The sequence below is a fragment of the Podarcis muralis genome, chromosome 11, assembly GCF_964188315.1.
Source record: "Podarcis muralis chromosome 11, rPodMur119.hap1.1, whole genome shotgun sequence".
NCBI lineage: Eukaryota > Metazoa > Chordata > Lepidosauria > Squamata > Lacertidae > Podarcis > Podarcis muralis.
In genome coordinates this window covers 8,368,602-8,392,957 of record NC_135665.1, presented here as the reverse complement: position 1 = coordinate 8,392,957, position 24,356 = coordinate 8,368,602, and the positions used below count along the sequence as shown (strand labels likewise).

General features: G+C 42.2%; 1 protein-coding gene and 1 long non-coding RNA gene across 18 annotated transcripts in view; one reads left to right on the top strand and one right to left on the bottom strand.

Moving 5' to 3' along the window:
- CDC14B (cell division cycle 14B) overlaps positions 1 to 24,356 on the top strand; it is a 57,777-nt gene that overhangs the window by 22,300 nt on the left and 11,121 nt on the right. For 10 of the 11 annotated variants that reach the window (XR_013394609.1, XR_003708989.2, XM_028749505.2 and 7 more), the window contains exons 5-12: positions 9,455 to 9,531; positions 11,523 to 11,589; positions 12,295 to 12,357; positions 12,726 to 12,813; positions 13,390 to 13,620; positions 16,170 to 16,308; positions 17,983 to 18,136; positions 18,621 to 18,721. Coding sequence is in view for 9 of the 11 variants with exons in the window: in XM_028749505.2 (XP_028605338.2) it covers positions 9,455 to 9,531; positions 11,523 to 11,589; positions 12,295 to 12,357; positions 12,726 to 12,813; positions 13,390 to 13,620; positions 16,170 to 16,308; positions 17,983 to 18,136; positions 18,621 to 18,721 (920 nt within the window). In the remaining 2 variants the exon portion in view is untranslated. Of the gene's footprint in view, positions 1 to 9,454; positions 9,532 to 11,522; positions 11,590 to 12,294; positions 12,358 to 12,725; positions 12,814 to 13,389; positions 13,621 to 16,169; positions 16,309 to 17,982; positions 18,137 to 18,620; positions 18,722 to 20,362; positions 20,508 to 24,356 lie in introns of all 11 variants that reach the window. The other variant, XM_028749503.2, reaches the window with a different exon arrangement.
- LOC114606877 (uncharacterized) lies at positions 70 to 23,725 on the bottom strand. 7 transcript variants are annotated; one of them, XR_013394614.1, is made up of 5 exons: positions 18,608 to 18,680; positions 6,414 to 7,404; positions 5,858 to 5,962; positions 1,325 to 3,755; positions 70 to 510 (listed from the first exon to the last, which is right to left on the bottom strand). It is a non-coding gene; the product is annotated as an uncharacterized LOC114606877 (long non-coding RNA). The 7 variants fall into 7 exon arrangements; XR_013394613.1 differs by lacking the exons at positions 5,858 to 5,962; positions 6,414 to 7,404 and having other exon boundaries at positions 1,325 to 2,110; positions 3,529 to 3,755; positions 18,608 to 18,681; XR_013394616.1 differs by lacking the exon at positions 5,858 to 5,962.

The following is a 24,356-nucleotide window of genomic DNA, read 5'->3' as shown; positions in this document are numbered from 1 at the left end:
TAAGTGGGGCTAGTTTGAGGGAGAAGTGTTAAAATACAATGGAGGACAAACCATGCCCGTGAGGAATAGTTGTGTTTTTACTTTTAATTTATTTTTGTGGGCACATTTCAAATACAAAAACGTAAAGTGAGCATAACGAAAAGCATAACCCACAAAGCACACAGGTGTAGACTTGGGAAGGCGGAATAGCTTTGACACATATCCATGGCACCAGACCACAGCATCCTTCTAGAATAAACCCTGAACGACAGGAAGCGTAATCCCATATGCATCAGTATTAATGAAGGGAAAAGAATGGGAACCATGTAATAAACCAAACTCTGTTCAAGGAAATCCTGGGTTTCCTTGGACACGAAGGGGTACATCAGTGAGCCAATCAGTAATGGTGGACATGCATTCCTGAAGAGCATCTTGCTCATGATTACCTCCTGGCACATGGGCGCAGTGGCACAGAAGGGGCAACGTGCACTTCCAGGGTGAGGGGTGAGCTTTCTCTCACAGATGATATTTCTGGAAAAGAATGGTACATTTCACATTAACGCTCCCATCCTAAAGATGCTTTCTTTGAAATAAGTCTTGCTGATCAGCATGGTGTTCACATTCAAGTAAACGTGCTGAGAATTGCAGCCTTAGTGTAATTCCTAGTATATGATTCAGTTAAGATTTGTATGTGGAAAGTACATTTTCTTCAAGTAACCACAGAGGTCCAGCAATGGGTACAGCAGGCATGGGGAGCTTCAGACTTGGGACTAAATGTGGCCCTCTATGCCTCTCTGGCCCTTGGAACCATGCGCTCTCCCTCTTCCCCAGGCCACACCCATTATTGGCACTGCAGTACATACTCCTCAAGTCCGGAATATGAACTTGAACTGTGTAACCAGGCCTCTTTCTTGCTTGGATGAAGGGAGGGGAAATGAGGGTTGAACTCTCTGAGTTTTGCATGGATGGAATGGACCACACTTTTACCTCTGACCCTGCCAATCACAAAAGATTTTCCACAAGGGACTCCAGCTGTTAGGCTGAAGAATGTTATCCACCCCTGGGGTAGAGAGCAAGTTATTTGTGTGGGCTGTACTTTTAGTCCAAAACGTAAGGAGGAGGCACCAGGTTGGGGACAACTTCCTTCTCTACAGCGTACTCTAGAATCCATTGCAATGTGCCGAACTGCTTAAATGGGCATGCCAATCTCAAAAAAGTTCTGTCCTGAAGGTAGAAAGTTGGAAAATAATTTTTCTCAACAATAATTCTCCTTCTGATATGAAAGCTTAAATTGCTTTAAAAGCTTATTGAATTGTAACTTTACTTTTTTTCATACCGAAGATACCTTTTGTAGACAATATGTTTTGGATCCTTCTTTCTCCAATCTTCAAAGGGATATAAGCTGCTCCGTACAGTGTGGCTTGGTTTGCAGTTTCTGAAAGTCGCATGGTGTGTCCAGAATTCTTCTCCAGCTGAGTGGAAGTTCAGCTTGAGCAAGATTTCCATCCAAAGAGCTGCACTATTCATACCTTGTTAAGCAATGATCACACGTTGGCATGGATATGGTTCTTGATTTGTCCTGTCCAACTTACAGCAGCAGACCCTGCCTGCACTGGTGCATTTATCACAAAGCAAAATTATCACAAAGCAGGAGAAGTTAGAGCTAGAAGGGTGTGTGAATGCAACTGTATGTGTGGTCTTCTCCTTCCAGAGCTATCCTTGCAATTGCTATATTGCAGGCATCCCCAAACTCAGCCCTCCAGATGTTTTGGGACTACAACGCCCATCATCCCTAGCTAACAGGACCAGTAGTCAGGGATGATGGGAATTGTAGTCCCAAAAAGATCTGGAGGGCTGAGTTTGGGGGTGCCTGCTATATTTTATTCTTGAACATAGTTTCCCCATGTGATTCTTTGATTTTATTTGCCTTTAGATTTCTTAAATGTTTGGTCAATTGGTTAGATTATTTGCTAAACACATTTTGACTAATTAAAAATGTGTCTTCAATTAATGGCAACACTTTTTTAATGTTAATTAATATAAAAGCTTCAAATAGCAGGTGTAATTAAAAAAAGAGGTATTCCTTCTTGACTCCTTTGGTGATTTCTGCTGCAGCACATACGTACACCATCTAAGACAAAACAAATCAAAACAAAAAGGTTCTTTTCTTTGGGCAGGATTCAATTTATGAGTCGTGTAAGTAGAAGCCTTTCCTCTTTCTCCTCCTCTCTCATGTCCCCCAAAATTGGCTCAGGGAGCTCGGAAGAACCCCCAGAACGGTGTGTAGGGGGAGGAGAGGGGGACCATTCAGCCTGGCAAACTGAATTGCTTGCCCTGTTGGAACGCTCACATGTTGAACAACTCCCCTAATTCATATGAAAATATGTATCTGTTAACTAGCTAATTACACTACATGCATTTATCAATAAAGTTCTGTCCTTTAAATTAAGTGACAGCAGCAATGCTTTTCTGTACTTCTTAAAGCAGCAGTTGTTGTTGCTGCCAAAACTAGCCCAACACTTAAAGGGAGAGATTCTTTATCAGCTACTGAAAATTAGCTCACTGTTCTTAAAAATAATAATACAGAAAATACAAGAGCCAGCGCTTTTGTGGCTTGCCCTGTCATATGGAAGCATTCTCAGTGTTTCCATTTTGTGGGAGTAATTATAACAAATTCAGGAAGGAGTAGCATTTGTATTTAATGTAAGAAATGTGTCGTTTTAGTGCTGAATCACTGCTACCTAGTGGAGCTTTGTATTCCTAAGCTGTTTTCACTGTTTGGCTTTAAACTTTTGCTTGATGTTTATAGAGGACAACTTGAACATTTTCAGTGGGACTGGGATTTTAACCAGAAAGTAGTAAATCTGTTGTGCTAATTGTCTAGTTGTTGTGGCTGTTCTTCTAGACATTGTGTGGTGTCCTTTATGCACAGAGAATTTGACAGTTCTCAATATGTCAAGTTTTACTGTCTTCCTATCATTGATTTCTATGACTGCAGCTGTATGAAAATAATAGTAATTGAATAGAAATCTAATAAATAAACAAACACTGTAGAATTATCTATTTATTATCACCAGAATGTTAATGCTTTCGAGTATACTCTCTAACGGTAAAAGGAGTTACAATAAAATATTTGTTGTTGTTTTTCAATGTTTTATAGGTGGTTGTATTAACCTTCTGATACCTTGACATCCCCCCTTCAAAAAAAGAAATGACATATTTGACATACCCCTGCATGAATGTATTAAATGCATTTTTAGATGTTACTCTGGGGTTGTTGATTTCAGATACATCTAAGAATAATACATAATTATGCAAGTGACTACAGCACTGCAAATAGTGCTATTCCCACAAGTTTTATTTTGGAAATAAACATAGAACCATAGAACTGAAGGATAGTGAGAGTGTTATTGAGAAAATATTAGACCTGCCTTGAAATCAGTGGTCCTTGAATGCTCCAGTGAGAACTGGGTTTACAATTCAAATTACCACATATAACCTTAAGCCAAATAAGGTAAAATCTCAAATTAAGAAAACTGTTTATCATACCTGTTGTATCTAGAATGTTTTCAGAAAATGAATCTGAATGTGGTGTTCCTTCATTTCATGAAGATCATGAATCATTGATGGCATTTTCATTTATGTTTTCAGTGTTTGTAGGTGATGTAGTTTCTTCCGTTTGTCTTTTCCTATCAGGCCATTTGCTTTCTTGGATCTTTCAATAAGAGTTTCTTGTGGTATACCGTATCAAAAACTGGGTTATTTGGGGACCTGAACTTTAGAAACAGAAGATAGAAGCATTTCAAATAATGTGCAATAACTCAAAATAAGTAATGGGACGGTTAAACAATCTGTTAGGGCCTTGAACATGATTTTCGGGTAGGTTTCATCACTAATCATCTGTATGTAATTGTGACATATATTAAATTGAGCAGCATGTGTGTGCTGCTGGAAAAGGATATGTGACAACCTTTATTGATCTGGTGCTCTTCAGATGTTTAACACCCCCATCATCCCTGACCATTGGTCATCATGATGGCTGGGACTGAGACTGGGACCGTAGTCTGAAACATCCTGAGATCATCGCATTGAGGGAGGCTGATACATGGAATATTTGGTAGCAGAGTAATGATAAGTGTTGTGAAATAAGACGTCGTAGCTTTAGTTTTGCTCAGTTAAAATACCAGCCTGTTCATACTTAAAAGGCAGAACTGCATTAGCTAGAGAGGTTTATAGTTCTTTGTTAGCAGATAGAAATATACTTTGAGATTACTTCTGAAATGGGTGCTTTTTATCTCCTCTATTATTTCACGGGTTAATATCCTTTCTTCTGACTCTCTTTGTCTGTTTTAATTCAGAAATAGCTCCTGTGTGTCCTGTCCTCCTCCTTTGTCTCCTGCCTCCATCTCAACTCTGTATCCCAAATCCTGCATTAACTTAGTAACAGTGTTTCTTTTTCTCAGGCTTGGCACTAATTATGTCCTTTTGGAGGGCTACCCTTCTTGGGTCCTACCCTCAAGAATTGCTGTAATTCAGGTCATCTCCAGGACTCATCTCTGTGTACTTTATTTTCTCATCTTCTTCCTTCAGGGTAAGCAGTTTCCTTCGCCTCTTGTGTTCTTTGTTTTTTTTCCCTTAATCCTTCCTAGGTTCAGTTTGCCAACTTTTCTAGATGTAACCTTATTTTAGATGGAGCTGCCGAAGCAGAATCACCACTGCTGATGTAACATTCAAATATCTAACCTTTCCATTAGTACTTCCAGTAGTACCTGAAATTAAATTAAAAATTTCTACGTCAATGCATGGGGATTTGATACCAACAGGGTTTCTTGTATATCTTGTGTTGGCTTTCATATCCTTCTCTACATTTAAGCAAACGGGCGTGTGTGTATTTGTGTCCTGTCTCTTTTCTAAAACCTGTATTGGGCTGTGCTGGGGTTTTTCCCCTTACAATGTTTTCTCTCCCTCTAAGGGTGCATATTTCACCAGTGTGGTTGTGTCTCATTTCCCCAAGGAATAATATGCAATCTTCTTCTTTTATCTCTGCAAGGTCTCAATGTTTGCCTGCTCCTGTGACTTTTCACTTTTATACCTGTTTACAGAAGCTGTCTCTTGGTAGAGTGCAGCTGCTACTCTAGCTTCCTGGCAGGTGGGTTGCTGTTGTCTACCAAGAGGCATTAGGCAGCTGGGAGGTTGGTGCAGTGCAAACACACTGGCAGGAGTGCCAGATTGGTTCTACCAGTGGATTTGCACTGCGCTGACCTCCCCACCGCATCAATCCTCCCAGAAAGCAGTAGTAACCCACTGCCAGAAAGCCAGGGTACTGGTTCTGCCGACTAGGCAAGTTGCTTCTGTAGTCTGTTTTTACACAGTGTTATTATTGTAAACAGTTTATGAGTTATGTTTGTGCCTTGGCTTAGGAAAGTCATTTCAGCTGTATGTATTTATTTTCTGTCTTTCTGTGATGCTTTCTTTCCCACTCTTTTGTAAAGCTGATGAAAAGTTGCTATTTAAAAAACCCAAACCAAATCTATAGAATACAAGGGCTTAAAGTTCTACTTTTTCTAATAATAAAAATATGCACTTAACTTCCACAGGTTTTTCTCTCTCGCACACTTGACCACAAGTCAACTGTTTTAACTTTAACTCAGATCAGTTGTATATTATAATCCCCCGGAATATTGCATGAATGATAGGATATAGAAATGCCAATTCAGTTATACTTCCTGCGACAGGAGCAGATGAACTGCTACCCATTTCTTAACCATGGTTAAGGAATCTGGAATGGACCTTCCCTCTTGCACTTGAATCTCTGTGCCTGCCTATGCAATGATTCGGTATCTGTACCAATGATTTAGCGAGCAGAAGGAATACACACCGAAGCAGGGAAGGGCTGGGGCAGGGATTGTGAAGTCTGATGAACCACTCTTAATCCTTTAACCAGGGTTACAGCCAGCTAGTGTTGTCTGCACGGTACCTTGCGCTGAGTTTTGAAGAGAATAAAGCTATTGGTTGATGATACATTCACAAGCTTGCGCACACTTGCTTCCAGAACCATTTAAAACAAAAACATAACCTGTTCTGAAGATTTGTAATGTTTTTACGTGCTTGTGTCTATCTGGGGAAAGTAATAACACTAAATAGGCTCGTGTCAGTGGGCCATTGAATGATCTGGGAGATTGTTTTGCTGAAGTACTGTTGAAAATAAGTGGTTGTGGACTTGGTGCTTGGTAGGGAGGTTGTTATTAGACTTAGAATCGTATTATCATAGAATTGTAGAGTTAGAAGGGACCCCGAGGGTCATCTAGTCCAACCCCCTGCAATGTAGGAATATCATCTAAAGGATCCATGACAGTTGGCCATCCAGCCTCTGCTTAAAAATTGGAGTCTACTACCTCCCAAGGGAGTCTCTTCCCCTGTGGAACAGCTCTTACTGTCAGGAAATTCTTCCTGATGTTTCATCAGAATCTCCTTTCTGGTAACTTGAATCCATTGGTTCAGTCGACCCTGTCAGTGTTTGAAAAAGAAAAAGGTTCTGACCTCCTTTGCCTCCTTTGCCTGGTCCTCAGACCCTAGTTGGCACAAAGAGTCCTTAAGAAAGAGTACTTTGCAGAATGCTGCTTTTATTCTTAAAAAGTCGTCTTCTCCAACCACGACCGACAGCTTTTACCCACACCAAACGCAACTAGCTTTCTACCATCCAACCAACCCACACCCAACACTAACATTGGCCACTCTATATATACAGGTACAATTTAGTGAAAGGTTGCATGAGTCATTGTAGACCGCTGACTCATGCTGACTTAGTTCTTTTAGCAGACCGGGTGGAAAGGTCTGCTTCACCAACACATTTCCTGAAAAGAAGGCAGTGGGAAAGCAACAACCCAGCAGGATTGGCCCCACAACACTTGCGGACACCACCTAGTGTTGTCAGCTGATGGATAGGTGGGTGTGGCTTGTGAAGGGAAATGACCTGGCAGGCCAAGATGGACCAATGGGCTGGAGATTCCTCACCCCTGTCTTAGAGCAAGGTGAGGAGACAGTTCTGGCAGATAACTCATGGTGGAAGTGGTGACCTTAACAATTGATGTGTCCCCCATTAGAAAAGCGCTTTCTTCCACTGATTCCCCCCACCCTCACCTTATTATACCATTGCAACATCCTTACGGAAGAGATGATCTTTCTTAGGACATCATTTTAATAGGTTATCACTTACGAAGTATACCAGAACTTCCCAGCCTTACTGTCCAGAGCTCTCACCCAGCAGATGCAAATGTACATGAATTGAGACTGGGAGGTTTTACAGCAGATGTTCTGTCCCACTTTACGTAGAAGCAGCTCCTGAAGAACCCGCATATTTCTGCAATAGTATTTTTACTTGTTTGTAGGACAGCATTGTGTTCAAAGCAATTTGAAGCTGCGTTCCTTGAAAAGAAATTTAAGCAAGGTAGTTTTCCATGTGCAGTGCTTCTAATTTCCAATCCCTTGTAGGGGTGGGGTGGGGGTCCTGTTATTCACTCCATCAGTGCATATAGCCAGCGAAGCTCTCCTTCAAGATTAACAGTAATAGCTTGTGCTGTTGAACGTATAAGCCACTGAGGGTGTTGTGACACGATTCCAGCGCCCTACTAATCAGAATGTGCAGGAGGGCCCCCAAGTGCAACAATGCTCATTTCCCCCACATTTTGAAGTAACTGAATACCGATTGCCATGTAAGCAGGGGTCCCCTCCTAAGACCAGTAACTCCAGAGACTAAAACTACCCAGCTGTGCTACTTTGTGTAGCATCTGTTCATCGAAACAGGACTTGAGTGTTATTGAAACATGACGTGTCTCTTCAGTCCATGCAATGGATAATTGCTTTGTGCACAGCCATATTGTATTGGGAATGCTAATTGGATAATCAAGAATTGCAGCTGCTGAATTATCTTTTACCTATAATTTTATCCTTTGTTTTGTCTACTAGGAGAGCACACTTGTTTAGGAAGGCTGATTGCAAAATTGTATCACCTAGCATTTTTAATATTTTAAGGATTAAAAACTGGGGAGGGTGGAACTTGATAGAAGTGTGTACAGTTGCCAAACTTTGCCTATGCTGTATTTTCTATTTTCATTTTTAATGAAGCATAGTTCTATAAATTTTCATTGCAAACTGTTTAGTATTTAAAATAATGATTAAATAGGTGGTGTGAGAACAGTCACAGTTCATGTCTTGTGCTGATGGAGGCTTAAAATAATTGCATTTCCAGGGCCTCGGATGTGAGGTCCCCAGGCTGACAGCAGATAGACTGATGGATATAGGGGATCGAAACCGGGAAAGGGGGGTTGGAGTTTGGGAATACAAAGGGTGTACAATTATATTTTGAATTTTTCTTCTTTCTTTATTTTGTTTTGTTATGAGTATAAAAAAAAGGGAATTCATGGAAGGGAATTGGGGTCGACCTTAGAAAAAGATTCTAATGTTTAAAGACTGTGGACTATAAGGGGAAAGTGGCTATATAAAATGAATTAAATCGAATAATGGGCTAAATACAATAAGGTTAAAATTTGGGATAAGAACTTGTTGAAATAAACAAACGGAAATGGAATACAAGAAGGGGAGGGGTGGGGAAGTCTTGGAAAGATGTTATTGAAAGTAAGGTTTAAATGTAAATGTTTTCTTTTTTCTTTTTCTTTTTCTTTTGGATTTTTTGAAAATTTTAATAAATATGTTATTAAAAATAATAATAATAATAATAATAATAATAATAATAATAATAATAATAATAATTGCATTTCCTATATGGCAAAGTTAGGTGTACGATTCCAAAGGTTATTTGTTTACCACACTATAAAAATAAGTAGTACAGGTAGGAGTCTCACCTTTGCAAGCAGGTGTAGGCTGGTTGTGAGAGTCAGGCCTAGCTGATATATTGTGGATATGGTGTGGATTCCACCAGAGTTGTCAAATCACGTGGGTGCTGTGCTCCTTGGTAAAAGCAGTTTGTGTGAATTGGTACCAACACGGTTGTACCAGTAGTAACCATAACACTGGGCTTGGGTTGCTTACATGCCAGAGTGCTGTGCAAGCAAAGTCTTCTGTAGCCAATCCTGTTAGTTTAAAAACTGACCCATTTGATGGTTCTGAAAATTTATTGGGGCATTCTAATGGCTCATGAAGAAAACGTAGCAATGTTTTGAACTGGAATCTAATTCTGATCTGCAATTCTACTGCAATAACATTTTCTGGAGCTTGAACAGCATTTATGTATGCAGAATGGTTATTGGTTCTATTTGCCTTTTTTCTGGCTTTGTACTGACCGCCATGTTACTTTATAGCCAGTTCTCTGTATCACTGTATGCACACTATCCTTTGTCCTACTGTATGCCTTGCTTTGGTGGGTGGGAGAATTGCAGAGAATATTATCTTGTAGTTAACTTAAAAGTACCATATGAATGTTTTTTTCCCCTTTTTCTCCTCTCTCTTTCCAAAATAGATAATATATCTGAGGGAATCTCCAGAAAACATATACAGACATTTAGTGTCTGAAAATGTGACATATCTTCCTTTCAGGTAAATGAAAGCATGTATTAAAACCACCCATCCTTTAAAAATATTCATTTTACCCTTTCTTGGCAGGGCAGGGGGAGAAACTGATCCCCTGCCCATTTGGAATTCCTGCCTCAGCCTTCACTAACCTAGTGCTTGCCAGATGCTGTTAGAATCTAGCTCCCATCAGCCCCAAAGAATACGGTCAGTGGTTAGGGAGGATGGGAGTTAAACTCCAAAACCTCTGGAGAGCACCTGATTGGTGAAGAATTTTCTAGATCTTTTTTACATGTGTGCTCAAGACTTACTATCCTTAAACAAAAATAAACCAGATAAGGGAGCCCCATGCAATTTGCTATGGCAAAATGTGTTAAGGAAACAATTTTTAACATTGTTGTTTAGTTAAGGTAAAGGTAAAGGGACCCCTGACCATTAGGTCCAGTCGTGACCAACTCTGGGGTTGCGGCGCTCATCTCGCTTTATTGGCCGAGGGAGCCGGTGTACAGCTTCCGGGTCATGTGGCCAGCGCACAGAAACGCTGTTTACCTTCCCGCCCGAGCGGTACCTATTTATCTACTTGCACTTTGACATGCTTTCGAACTGCTAGGTTGGCAGGAGCAGGGACCGAGCAACGGGAGCTCACCCCGTCACGGGGATTCAAACCGCCGACCTTCTGATTGGCAAGTCCTAGGCTCTGTGGTTTAACCCACAGCGCCACCCGCATCCCTTGTTGTTTAGTTAAAGGTAAAGGTAAAGGTACCCCTGCCCGTCGTGACCGACTCTGGGGTTGCGCGCTCATCTCGCTTAAGAGGCCGGGAGCCAGCGCTATCCAAAGACACTTCCAGGTCATGTGGCCAGCGTGACGAAGCTGCACTGGTGAGCCAGCACCAGTGCCGCACACGGAAACGCCGTTTACCTTCCTGCTATAAAGCGGTACCTATTTATCTACTTGCACTTTAAGGGTGCTTTCGAACTGCTAGGTGGGCAGGAGCTGGGACCGAACGGCGGGAGCTCCCCCCGTTGCGGGGATTCAAACCGCCGACCATACGATCGGCAAGTCCTAGGCACTGAGGTTTTACCCACAGCGCCACCCGCGTCCCTGTTGTTTAGTTACTGATCCCTAAAATATAGTTTTGTGTTTACACCAGCTGAACACTTCTCGTATGATAGATTAGAGTGCGCTACATGTACAGACACACACACAGTGCAATCCTATTCATATCAAGTAAGCTGCACTGAGTTCAGCAAGGCTCCCCCCCAATAAGTGTTTATTGGATTGCAGCCGCAGGCTTCAAGGTTGATGGGGGGCCAAGCTCGCTACTTACTTAAGTGGCTAGTGGATTTTGCCCCCATGACAACACAGCTTCCAAGTGCAGCAATTTATTTTCCCACCTGCAACTGACTAGTTCCTAGCATAGCAAATGAACCCAGAGCTGAGAATTCAACACACATGCAAGGCAGATCATTCCAGAAAACGAAACGAGCAGTTGGGACTTAGATGTGGCACAGGATGCTCCCCGCATTGACCTGAATACTCCTCTCATCTCATCATGGTGGTCAGCGTGAGCCTCAGTGAAGCTTGTAGCATCTGCTGGCTGGAGAGCTCTCAAGAAAGGGGCAGGTTGGCCGTGGGCAGGAAGGATGGGCAGACTCCAGCTAGTGGAGTGAGCCAGTCTGACCTCTCTGCCATTTCTCTCGCATTTGCTGTTGACCCAAGAGAGCAAGGCAACCAGCCACAACAAGATCCTTCCTTGCCATGGCACTGCTCCACTGGTGTGGCTTAGGGAACCAGTGCCCATACATTGAGACCATTTTGCTTTTGCCGGAAAAGCAGTAATTGTGTGCCACAAAACTAGGGAACGGTTCAAATGTCCTTTTGACACGTATTTATCTGCTTGCTGTTAACTAATAGAAATCACTAGCTAGAGTGTGGTGTTGTAGCTAAGTCAGGAAGCCTTAAAAAATTTCCTTAGGAAAGTTGGCCAACATTGAGTTCATACTTGTGTGCCTTGCAGGGATGCTGCGTTTGGTACCTGCAGTTTTCATCTAACGCTGCTCGACTGCTTTCAGGCGGTAAATAAGGTTAGTGAAATAAATTCTATGTGTGATCTGGAACCCTGTATTTTGATCAGAACCTTATGGGATTCTGGACAGTTTGAAATCTGAAAGATTACTCTTCTGAAAGATTGTATAATTAAGAAGAGGGGAAAATAAGCCAAATCACAATTATGGTTTGGATCCATAGTGAGATTAGACTTTACTTCCGTGTTTGTATGATGTCTCCCACTCCCCAAATTCTATCAATCCCCCTCTTCTTGGAGCCCCTCATTCCAAACAATGCGTCATTGGGTCCTCTGACCCTCAGGAGTGGGCTTTCACTGGTCAGTAAGCCAGCTGTTGTCTATTTTTATTAGCTTAGCCATGATTTTAAATAAGTACATTGAACTGAAGTGACTGGATTTGGGGGAGGCTGCAATGAGGAGGATGGGGAGAAGAAGGAGAAGAAAATATTATTATTATTATTATTATTATTATTATTATTATTATTATTATTATTATTATTAGTGTTGGGAAAGTTCCATTGTGTGAGCAGGAATGGTAGTCATAATTACACTTACATAGCAATTCCTGAGTGCTTTGCAGGTATCATTTACATAAGTAAAGTTTTAGTTCAGACAATGTAGATAATATGGAATGATAAAAGAGACAGACTAAAAGTGATCATTTATGGTCCATTCTACAAGGCTTCTGTTGTTGTTTTTAAAGTTACTCTCTCACAAATTTTAGGCTTTGCGGTATGGCTTCCTTGATTTCAATTCATTTGATGTAGATGAATATGAGCACTATGAGGTAAGCATCATTCTGTTTACTGATGTCTACTTATAATTACTGCTGAGACTGTCTTTGCTTAAAATTGGCATGCATTACTTATAGCTCTTGATTTTTTCTGTTTTCAAGATAGTCTATATCTAAGTATGTGGAGTCAAGGAAAGTAAGGTAAATAACAAAAAGATGTTTCAATACACTTAAGGCTGTCGCATGACAGTGTGAGAGCATGTGGTCTATAATCCCAGATGAAATCGGAATTACACATTCTTATTCTGCAAAACCTTACATCAGCATTCCTCGTCATCCTCACTATGTTCACCGAAGCAAATGTGACTAATGTCAGGGATGCTTTAGGGATGAAGTAAACAATTCTTCTGTTTTCTTAACAGAGGGCTGAAAATGGAGACTTTAACTGGATAATACCAAAAAAATTCATTGCCTTCAGTGGCCCACACTCAAGAAGTAAAATTGAAAATGGTATGTTTAATAGATAGAGGCACTTGCGGCGGAAACAATACATTATTCTGTTACTTATTGCGTTACCAACTATAGCAGCCACGTCCAACTTCCAAGAGACTGCGATCTACTCCCAGTATAAAAAAACTGGCTGTGATCTACCCATAGTCATTGGAGGGAGGAGGAACTTATTTTAGGGTGGAAAGGCCAGAGTTGTTGAGCTTTTTTTGGCAGGGGGGAGGCTAACCATTAATATTAATTACAACACTAACAAGCACACAAAACAATAAAGCCAACTAATATCAGCAGCAGACTAGAAACGATTGCCCTTTTGAAGCTACGTAGGAATGGGGCAGGGGGCGCAAAAATTCATTATGCATTGCTTTAAATCCTGCGATTGATAAGGATCCCGCGACCAACCATGATCTTCCTGGAATCTACCTGTCAATCACGGTCACCCGGTTGGACATTGCTGAACTATAGAAATCAGTATTTGAAAACAGGCTGGGTTGATAGGTTTTGGTGGGGTATTTTGGGTGGCTTGCTTGATATTTTGTTTTACGCTGCCGTAAATGTTCATTGGTTCCTTTCTTCCAGGTTACCCACACCACGCCCCCGAGGCCTATTTTCCCTACTTCAGAAGACATAATGTTACCACTATAATCCGTCTAAACAAGAGAGTGTATGATGCAAGGAGATTTAAAGATGCAGGGTTTGAGCATTATGAACTCTTCTTTGCTGATGGAAGTATACCTAATGATGCCATCGTCAGAACATTCCTAAGTATTTGTGAAAATGCCGAAGGTGCTATAGCAGTTCATTGCAAAGGTACAGGAATGATGCGTTAAAGTAATTGACACTAACTTTTGGGGATAGCACTTACAGCATGCATTATTAACCATCACTTAGTTCAGCCATTACGCAGATTTTTTTTTTAGCAATTTGACCAAACTCACACCAATTTCTCTTAAAAATCATTTGTACTGCAAGGATTCTGACATCTCTGTCATTAGAATGTTGGAAGTCTGCTTTTTCTTCCATCTCATCCCTAACTGCTGTGGCCTCTTGCTAGGTTACTACTTCCAACTTCCATGTGGAATATTGCTAATCATACATAGTTTAGTTAGAGACAGAGAAATGGAAGCAGTAAGCCTCTAAAGATTCTGCTTTCGGCCTGTGTTCCAGTGGATTCCACTAAACTGTAACAAGCACTAAACGGCCTCGGTCCAGTATATCTGAAGGAGCGTCTCCTCTCCCATCGTTCTGCCCGGACACTGAGGTCCAGCTCCGAGGGCCTTCTGGCGGTTCCCTCACTGCGAGAGGCCAAGTTACAGGGAACCAGGCAGAGGGCCTTCTCAGTAGTGGCGCCCACCCTGTGGAACGCCCTCTCATCAGATGTCAAAGCAATAAACAACTACCTGACATTCAGAAGACATCTGAAGGCAGCCCTGTTCAGGGAAGTTTTTAATATGTGACATTTTAGTGTATTTTTCATCTTTGTTGGGGACGCGGGTGGCGCTGTGGGTAAAAGCCTCAGCGCCTAGGGCTTGCCGATCGAAAGGTCGGCGGTTCGAATCCCCGCGGCAGGGTGCGCTCCCGTTGTTCGGTCCCAGCGCCTGCCAACCTAGCAGTTCGAAAGCACTCCCGGGTGCAAGTAGATAAATAGGGACCGCTTACTAGCGGGAAGGTAAACGGCGTTTCCGTGTGCGGCTCTGGCTCGCCAGAGCAGCGATGTCACGCTGGCCACGTGACCCGGAAGTTTCTTCGGACAGCGCTGGCCCCCGGCCTCTTGAGTGAGATGGGCGCACAACCCTAGAGTCTGTCAAGACTGGCCCGTACGGGCAGGGGTACCTTTACCTTTACCTTTACTCATCTTTGTTGGAAGCCGCCCAGAGTGGCTGGGGAAACCCAGCCAGATGGGCAGGGTACAAATAATAAATTATTATTATGTTTTTTATTATTATTATTATTATTATTATTATTATTATTATTATTATTATTATCACAAATGTGAAATAAATAAGTTACCTGCATAAATGTGTAGTAAATAAAGAGCATCCCAGCAAGGCCAGCTGCTACAGGTAAGCCTCATCATAAGTCACCCAGGAGGTAGTGATAACTTATGAAAGTTTTTTATGGGAGAAAAGTGAGCAGCTCAAGCCTTTAGAAGTAAAATAAAGGTGAACATCCTTACAGAATAACATATGGATATATTTTAGTTTGCTTTTTTGTGTATTACAAATCTGGGCATCGAAAGCTAAGCTCACTTTGAAAGATCCCTTTCAGAACAAACTTTTGACTGCCACCTTATGTCCAGGTATGCCTTTGGTGCAATTTAGAAAGTTTTGATTACAGATACAGTGTGTTGAATCCAAACAGGTTGGAGAGCACTTCCTGAGTGGGGTGAGCTGTGAGCAACTTGGGATTAGGAGGGAGCAGAGTTGTTGAAAATTGGGTACCCCCCCATTTCCCCAGAGGGCCACAGGTGGCTCAGCTCAGGAGCATCTCCATACCATTCGAAGAGATTGATGAAAGCTGAGGAGCCTCATCCAGCCTTGGATCTGCTCAAGCATTTGCTGTTTAAATTTGTTTATAAAATACATCAACAGGGCACTCTGAGCTGACCACAGAGGATACTGTCAGTTACAGAAAAGAGTATTACAGTGGTGCCCCGCAAGACGAATGCCTCGCAAGACGAAAAACTCGCTAGACAAAAGGGTTTTCCGTTTTTTGAGTCGTTCCGCAAGACGAATTTCCCTATGGGCTTGCTTCGCAAGACGAAACGTCTTGCGAGTTCTTGCGAGTTTGTTTCCTTTTTCTTAAAGCCGCTAAGCCGTTAATAGCCGCTAAGCCGTTAATAGCCGCTAAGCCGCTAATAGCCCTGCTTCGCAAGACGAAAAAAACACAAGACGAAGAGACTCGCGGAACAGATTGATTTCGTCTTGCGAGGCACCACTGTATCTCAAGCCAGAATAGGAACATAAGTAACTGCCTCATAGCAAGTCTGACTATTGGTGGATCTAGCCCAGGGCTGTCTGCTCTGACTGGCAATGGCTTTCCAGAAGCAGAAAAGGGGCAACCTCATTATCTGCATCCCAATATTAACTGGAAATGCTGGGGATTTAATCTGGGACCTTTTGCATGTAGAGCATGTGATGTATGACTGAGCTATATAGTGTGTCCCACACACACACACACACACACCAGATACATGGCCTGATGTGCTTGGGGTTCCTTTCTGTGAAGTCCTGGCCTAAGAAATGTAGGGCCCAAGCAATTGTGGTTTGCAGAGGGAGCATAAAAGCATGATAAAGCCTGACTGAGGATCTGCTTGCAAAAGCCAGAAAAAAGAACGAGCTTATTTGTGTTCCACGCAGCTGGACTTGGCAGAACTGGCACACTTATAGCCTGTTACATTATGAAGCATTATAGGATGACTGCTGCTGAAGCGATTGCCTGGATTAGAATCTGCAGACCTGGCTCTGTGATTGGAGCACAGCAGCACTTCCTGTTAGAGTAAGTAAGCCTTTAAACCCATTTCCCACCCAGAAGATTGAATCAGTGCTGAAGCTATTTAATTATTTGCATGCTGTGACCGGGACCTGGCCTCACACAAATTGGTAATGACCATTCTGCCTTCTGATATATTAAACATAGGTTAAAGGAAGTTAGGACTATAAAACAGCACTTACCCACATTGGCTGTGTGCCTTCTGAAGACACTGGTAATTCTGACCGCTGGCTTGGTCTGCTGCTTGCTGCTTTGCACGTAAATTGGAAACTACAGTATAAGCAGCCTACAATCACCGGCATCTGGTTAGATCTGTGTGTCTTTGACTTGCTTTCCCATCAGTAGCATACCTTCCAACACTATGAAGCCCAAATCAGGGATGCCTTCTTTACAGACACCATCTTCCCATTTTTTTGTGTGAGAGCACACCAGCCAGTTTGGTTGCTGTGATCTCATGTGATTTTGTGCTGCAGGCCCCCCCAAAAAACCTGCTTTCTTCAGGCACGGTGCCCAAAAATCCATGTTTTGGGGCACCATGCAATATTGCAGCTCCCCCAAAGTGCTTTTTTCAGGAAAAAATTGCACCATGAAATTGCACAACATTGCAGCAACCCAAATGGCCACTGTTCTATCGTGAGAAAAAATGGGATGGTCCCCCCCCCCCCCCGAGACACTTGCGGGGTATGCAGTAGAATTCAGCGGCTGAATGTGCATTACTAACAGAAGCTGAAATCACAGAGCCTATACAGTTGCGCACACATTCTGCCTGGACAGTCTCATTCACTAAGCCTTAAAGAAAAGGGAAGAAAAACAGAAAACCCAACCTCAAAATTATAGACTATGGCACAGAATTGGGTAGAAACATCATTATATGAATTACTACTGAAGTGTATACAAAAATGAAATGAAACATTATTGTTTTTTAAGGTGAAGAACATGCACAAGACATAGCAATGAAATGTCTAAAATGCGGTGATTAAAATATCAATATTGATTGATGCCTTGGCATCAGATTAGTATAACAAACTAGTATGCTGCAAGACTTCAGTCGGCACTCATTAAGCCTGCCAGCAGACTGAAAGCAACTTTTTAATCTACTAATACGTCTAATGGTTTTAAACAAACAACAGCAATAGCTCTCTGAAATGTTTGTCTCCTGCCTTTCAGTAAAACTTTCAAGGTGGAAATAAAATTATAGTTGTTGTTTTTTTTTAAAAAAAACAACTCTGGTTTGCATCCACCTGTTCTGTTCACAAAAGGGCTTTTGATTCAGCTGAGATCCACTCCTCTAATGTAAGGGAGACAATTTTTAATGATTCCCCCGGCATCCCTCCACACTACTTCCCATGCTGTTCCAAAGATTCTACCAACCCTCCAGAGCAGATTGCTTTTTTTGTTGTTGGGGAGGGTGTTGCAGAGAAGAGGAGGAGGAATTGGCAAAAATAACCTCATTTTCCAATTACTGGAAACCACTGCTAGGTCAAAGCAGTTCTGCAAATGGAAGGGCATAGTTGGATGCAATGCGATAAATATTTTACATGACTATATTGAGACCATTTTGTACCACATTAGAGGATGGCACACCTGCTACTGGACTCTGCTTAACCTATGAATTTGGATTTATAAATGTAGTCAGAAATTGATATTGGCAATTTCTACTGTATTTTCTCTCCGTAACAGGAAACAGTCAGAACTTTGGTTGGAAGGTGATATTCTCCGTGCAAAGCTAAGGAAGACAGCAAAATACACTGTTACAAAAATTCTTTCAGGAGTAGATGACATTTCAATTCATGACTCCAAAAGTCAGATTGGCAGCGGTAAAGATTCTGACCCGGTAATCACCCGAACGTCGTGCTGTTGTAAATCTTAGGGCGTTGCTAAATGTGGGTATAATAAAGCAAAAGTGGTTGGATTCTTTTTGTATGCTCTTCTGTATTCCTATTCCTGAAAAGCATCCTAAGAGTAGGGGAAAATGTGTGACGAATGAGCAGGATTGAAAGGACATTCTACAGGTGAGGTATGGGCATAATATAGTTGAATTTAGATATTATTTTTTGAGCGGCAGAAGAGAGATAACACAAGTTTCTGTTGCTGTGGAGAGGGCGTTCCTCCTGTGGGTTTTTATGCCTGTGTTAACAAGAAAATACAACAGATACGCACCAAAATGCTAAAGAAATGTTTTCATGAGATCTGTTGCAACTTTAGGTGAAAAGTTCATTAGTTCACTGGGGGTCAGGTATGCATCAAGTTTTATGCTTCAGCATCAAGACTTTGAAGTATACTATAAATTATTCCAATGACTTACCATTTATTTACAGTACAGTGATGATGAAGAAGAAATGCACTCGGTTACGCAAGGAGATAAGCTCCGTGCCCTGAAAAGTAAACGGCAGTCAAAAGGAAACTCAGTTCCACTAACGTAAGTTAATTTCATTTTGCATCTGTAAATGCAAAAGCCTCTTTCTTAAAGACTGACTTCTTCACTATGTTTTTAGGTACTCTAAAAGTTGCACACAATTAATTCATTGCCACTAGCTGCCACCTTGCTGTCCAAATCTTCTCATTTCCTTATCATCAGTAAATTCTCCTCTCTGCCACATCTACTAACATATCAGGCTCATTGGCTAAATCACAAAACACTTACTAAACCGAACATTACATCAATGCCTAAAAGCTTCTTTGTTTCAGTGTATTTTTCAAAACAAAACTGCTACAAAACAAGGCCCTTCCAGGATTGGTTTTCCTACCCATAACTTAGAAGTTCCTTGCTTTATGCTTTTAGGGAAACTGCTCCTGGAGCAGTTCCCTGTGTTTGTGTGTGTGAGTGTGAAGGCTTTTGGCCGAAAGAAATTCCTTTGCATGTGCATTATGGTTAGAAAAAATGCATAACGGGTAAAAAGTATGCAATACTTTTAAAATATAATTTTAATGTAGAAAAGCATCACATCTCTCTGTGTGTTTTGTTTGAAGTGTGTATGTATGTGTTTTGATGCTGATGTTGCTGTTAGATCAGGCAGACCAAATATTGGTGAAGCAGATGTAGCCTAATTGATGCATAGCTGCCAACTTTTCCCTTTTCTTGCGAGGAATCCTATTCGGAATAAGGAAATTTCCCTTTTAAAAACGGAAACGTTGACAGCTATGAATTGATGGACCCTCCCACAGAGAGCATTTAATATTGGTATGCAATATTATGAACAAGGTTTTGTGTCTGTGTGTTTTTAAGGGCGGAGATTGCAGTCAGGTCCTGCTTTTTAGCTTCCCATAAGTACCTGGTTGGGACGCGGGTGGCGCTGTGGGTAAAAGCCTCAGCACCTAGGGCTTGCCGATCGAAAGGTCGGCAGTTCGAATCCCCGTGGCGGGGTGCGCTCCTGCTGCTCGGTCCCAGCGCCTGCCAACCTAGCAGTTCGAAAGCACTCCCGGGTGCAAGTAGATAAATAGGGACCGCTTACTGGCGGGAAGGTAAACGGCATTTCCGTGTGCTGCGCTGGCTCGTCAGATGCAGCTTTGTCATGCTGGCCACGTGACCCGGAAGTGTCTCCGGACAGCGCTGGCCCCCGGCCTCTTGAGTGAGATGGGCGCACAACCCTAGAGTCTGTCAAGACTGGCCCGTACGGGCAGGGGTACCTTTACCTTTTTTTAAGTACCTGGTTACCACTGTGAGGATGCTAGACTAAATGGACCAGTGGCCTGATGCACAGGCTCTTAAATTGTATTCTTAAATGGCTTTTGGACAAATCTGTCAGTTAATTTCCAGCTAAGACAGAGTTTGGGGTATTTTAGGTGAAAAGTGATTTGCAGAATCCTTCCTAGATTCACCCTGTAAATCAAACAAAGGTTAAAATAATCTCCCTGAAAATACAGCATGGCCTTTGAACAGGGAAGGGATTCCCCCCCCCCCCCCCACACACACAGCACCAAAGATCATGGATAGAGCTTTTTTCCTTTTTGCAACTGCAACTGGCTGAAATGTACCACTCATTTCTTTAAAAAAAGAGTTCCTGATTTCCCCCTTTGATTTCATATCCATCTCTTCCTCCCCACCCTCACCCCTTTTTAGATGTCTCCTAGCTATGCTGGTGTCTGTCCTGAGTAGCATTGTCATCTGGTGGATTGTGTGTGGCTCCCTTCTTCCCAACCTCCTATTCTATCTAGATGGGTTAAGAACCTAGGTCCAGCAGGACCTCCCTTGACAGAGTCATAGTGTAAGTGTGTCCCTATTACATTCTTTACAGAAGTTCACCTTCTTGCCTCTTTCATAAATGCATGCACCAAGCTTTTACAGCCTTCTTCTTTTTTCCTTCCCCCCTTTTTTGCAAGGCATCATGGAACTTGGGCTACTTGCTCTTACAAGAAAAACTGATTGTGATTTGTGTGCTTCAGAATTGCCCTTCGAAAACTGCCAGACATTTGCAGGATGGTGTTCTTTTCTTGTCCGGTGTTCTCTTGTTATCGGCATATGAAAGATCGTTTGGGGTTTCTTCATCTCCTAGTTCTGGACTAGTTTTGAATAGCTGCCTTGCCACAGTAATCTGTGCTGGATTTTGATTCTCAGATTATGGGTTTGAAAAGATGCAGAGAGTGCTTTGTCAGTGCAGTACAGGTCAGACACTGAAACTTGCAATCCTATGCATGCTTCCCTGTGAACAAGCCTTCTGCATAGGATTGTGCTGTAAGTGAAGGAATGTAAAAGGGGAAAACTATTTTCTGGATTGCAGGTATTCTGCATTTTTTCACATAATGAAAGTCTTAAATCCCACCTTTCTGTCTGATTTAGGATGGAAACGTAAAATAGTGTATGAAAAAGGAAAGTTTGTTGTGTCTTGGATTGTACTGGGCTGATTTAAGGAACGAGGCCTTATGCCCCCTAGTGATACTTTGGAATATTTCACATTTCCCTGTATCTTTAACAAGAAGGTCTTGTGTTGAGCAGCTTGTGCTTCATTGCAACTTTCAGTCCTTAACTCTGCTCACCCAATTTAAACCTACAGAAATGAGGCATAGATGATTTCCTTAACTTGGTAAATATAGAATCATAGAATCGTACAGCCGGAAGTGATTCCCAGGGCATTCTAGCCCAACCCCCTACAATGCAGGCAATAAAGAGAAAGAGCAGGATGTCATTCACATATTGCTAGAACCTTGATAGCAGCTCCTAGCCATTTCATACAGATGCCCATTCCCATTCTTTATAGCTGAAGACCATTGTCTTGCTCTGTGTTATTTCTGGAATTTAGCATATCCTGCATTTTTAGCTTTAAAAATGCAGTAAATCACTGTACTGTATACACATCAGCCTTAGTGTGCTTTGAATAGCTTGCATTTTATGAACTCCTGGAGACTTGAGACACATTTCTTGTCTCACAATAGAAGCGATGAGCTATGCATTGCAACCAGTGAAATGAATTGGTGTCACAAAGCGAAGGAGACAATTACAGTGAGGAATTAAACTGTCTCTTCCCTTTGCAGTTGCCACTACAGTGGCAGTCTTGCAGAACCTGTCACTTATCTGAAATGCACCCACTTACAAAATGTGGGGGGAGAGGGAGGGGCCACTGCTGTAGAAGAGGGATTTAGCATCTTAATGGAGCAATCCTTTGTCCCCGGGAGTGCTGCTGTGATGTAGATGGAGGTGTACCAGTGAGAAGACACTTAGATCTCCACTGGCTTAGACCTTCCACCAGTGATGATGGGTGGAGGAGGTAAGAAGGGGGCTTATTGGAGCTAGTTGTGGATACACCAGAACCATAGACGCTTTGTTTCCTTCACATGCCCACAGAATCACTGAAACTGAATGCCTGTCATGGAGTGGCCATAGTTAATACCCTCCTATTGCAGCTCCTGGCAGGGGGGTGAAATCTGTTGTCACCCACCTCCTGCTCTGGCTACTATGAAATAGCCGAGCAGTGGATCTGGCTCCCATTGTACCAGCTGATCACTCTTTCCCTCTTCCCCAATTCTGGTGTAAAGGTAAGTTAGGATTACTCTGTTAATTGTCCTCTCAATGACTGGTTCATACCCCTTGTGGAGGAAAATGTTTTTTTAATAGCTGACCTGAATTTTTACTGTCCTTTTAAAGTTTCCAGGAATGCCTTTTTATATATCTAAAGTGGCTAAGAATAGAATAAATAGAAATAAACTGAAAGCACATCAATAATATAAGCACTATTATTAATTTTTTAAAAAAGTAAGAATAAAGAAATCCATAGTCACCTAGCCATTGTCCCTCCTGGAAAGTTTCACTGAACAGAACTATTATTGCAGCCCACTTAATTGCTTACAGGAACAGATGGGGGCAAATTCTTCTATAGTATCAGAGCTGAATCTTGCTCCATGAAGATATGGGATTTATTTGTTTAAATTTGTATACCGCCCTTCGTCCGAAGATCTCAGGGTGGCTCACAGCATAAAAATACCAAATGAAAACACAAAATACGTAATAAAAACAAGAACAAAGAAAGAGCAAACCAATAATCCCCCCTCCCAAAAACACATTTAAAAGGACATAGAATTGTTAATCAGCCAAAGGCTTGGTAGAAAAGAACACCTGCTGCCCTTAGAGGTATAATGAAAGTGCCAGACGAGCCTCCCTGGGGAGAGCATTCCACAAACTGGGAGCCACTGCAGAAAAGGCCTATTCTCATGTTGCTACCCCCTGGACCTCTCATGGAGGAGACACACGAAGAATGGCCTCAGATGATGATTGCAGGGTCCAGGGTGGTTCAGATAGGGAGAGGTGGTCCTTGAGGCATTGTGGTCCTGAGTCATTTAAGGCTTTGTAGGTCAAAACCAGTACTTTGAATCGGTCCTGGAAATTAATCGGCAGCCAGTGCTGTCAGGCCAGAATTGGCGCAATGTGCTCAAACCATCCTGCCCCAGTGAGCAGCCTGGACGCCAAATTCTGAAGTTTCCAACCCATCCTCAGAGGCAGCCCTACATATAACACATCGCAGTGATCCAGCCTAGAGGTTACCAGAACATAGACAACAGAAGTTAGGTCATCCCTGTTCAGATAGAGGTGCAGCTGGGTCAACAGCCAAAACTGATGGAAGGCGCTCCACGCCACTGAGGCCACCTGAGCCTCCAGCGAAAGCAAAGGATCCAGGAGTACCCCCAAGCTATGCAACCGCTCCTTCCCAGGGAGTGTAATTCCATCAAGAGTCTAGGGAGCTGCCCACTGACCATGCCTTGGTCTTACCTGGATTGAGCTTCAGTCCATGACCGAGGCAAGACAATGGTCCTGTCCATCCACTGCCTCACCTGCAGATGTAAAGGAGAAATTGTTGTGTGTCATCAGCTCATTGCTGACAACGTACTCTAAAACTCACTCAGCAGTTTCATGTAGATGTTAAATAGCAAGGAGGATAAAATTGAACCTTGAGGAACCCTACGTTGAAGGCTCCACAGGGCCAAAGTGCACTCCCCCAAGCATCACCCTCTGGAAATGATTATCCAAGATGCTGTGTGAGCATGTACCAGCTTACCAGCTAGGAGGGGAGGGGATGCAGTTGGGTAATGTATGTTGATGAAATCTCTCCCCTTTCCAGTAATAACTGGGTAGTGAAGTGGGGGAATTTAAGGAGAAGTTTGTTCCTGCTTCACCGCCTATGGAAAGCATGAAAACAAAGCATGCTTTAGGATATTAGGAGAACAGGATAGCAGCAAAGCAGAAATTATCTTGTTGGTTTTTTTAAAGTGTTGGTTCACATAACTTTTTGAAAACCAAATAGTTCATTTGCAAATCCTGAGTCCCACATATGGTTTTTCCATGTGTATAAAAACCAGTTTCTTTGGTTATAAACTCCAGTGGTCAAGCTTGAGCAATCACTTCTCCTTTTTTATATTTAGATATTTCTTAGTATCGGTTCATATGTTGGATTGTGTGGTCACCCGTGCCTTGTCTAAGACATTCAGGAGTAATGCAGAGATGTTTGTATGGTAGGATCTTAGTCCTCCATAAAGGCACTTTCGTTGCGAAAGAAAGAAAGAAAGAAAGAAAGAAAGAAAGAAAGAAAGAAAGAAAGAAAGAAAGAAAACCCTTTGCTTCTCTGTTT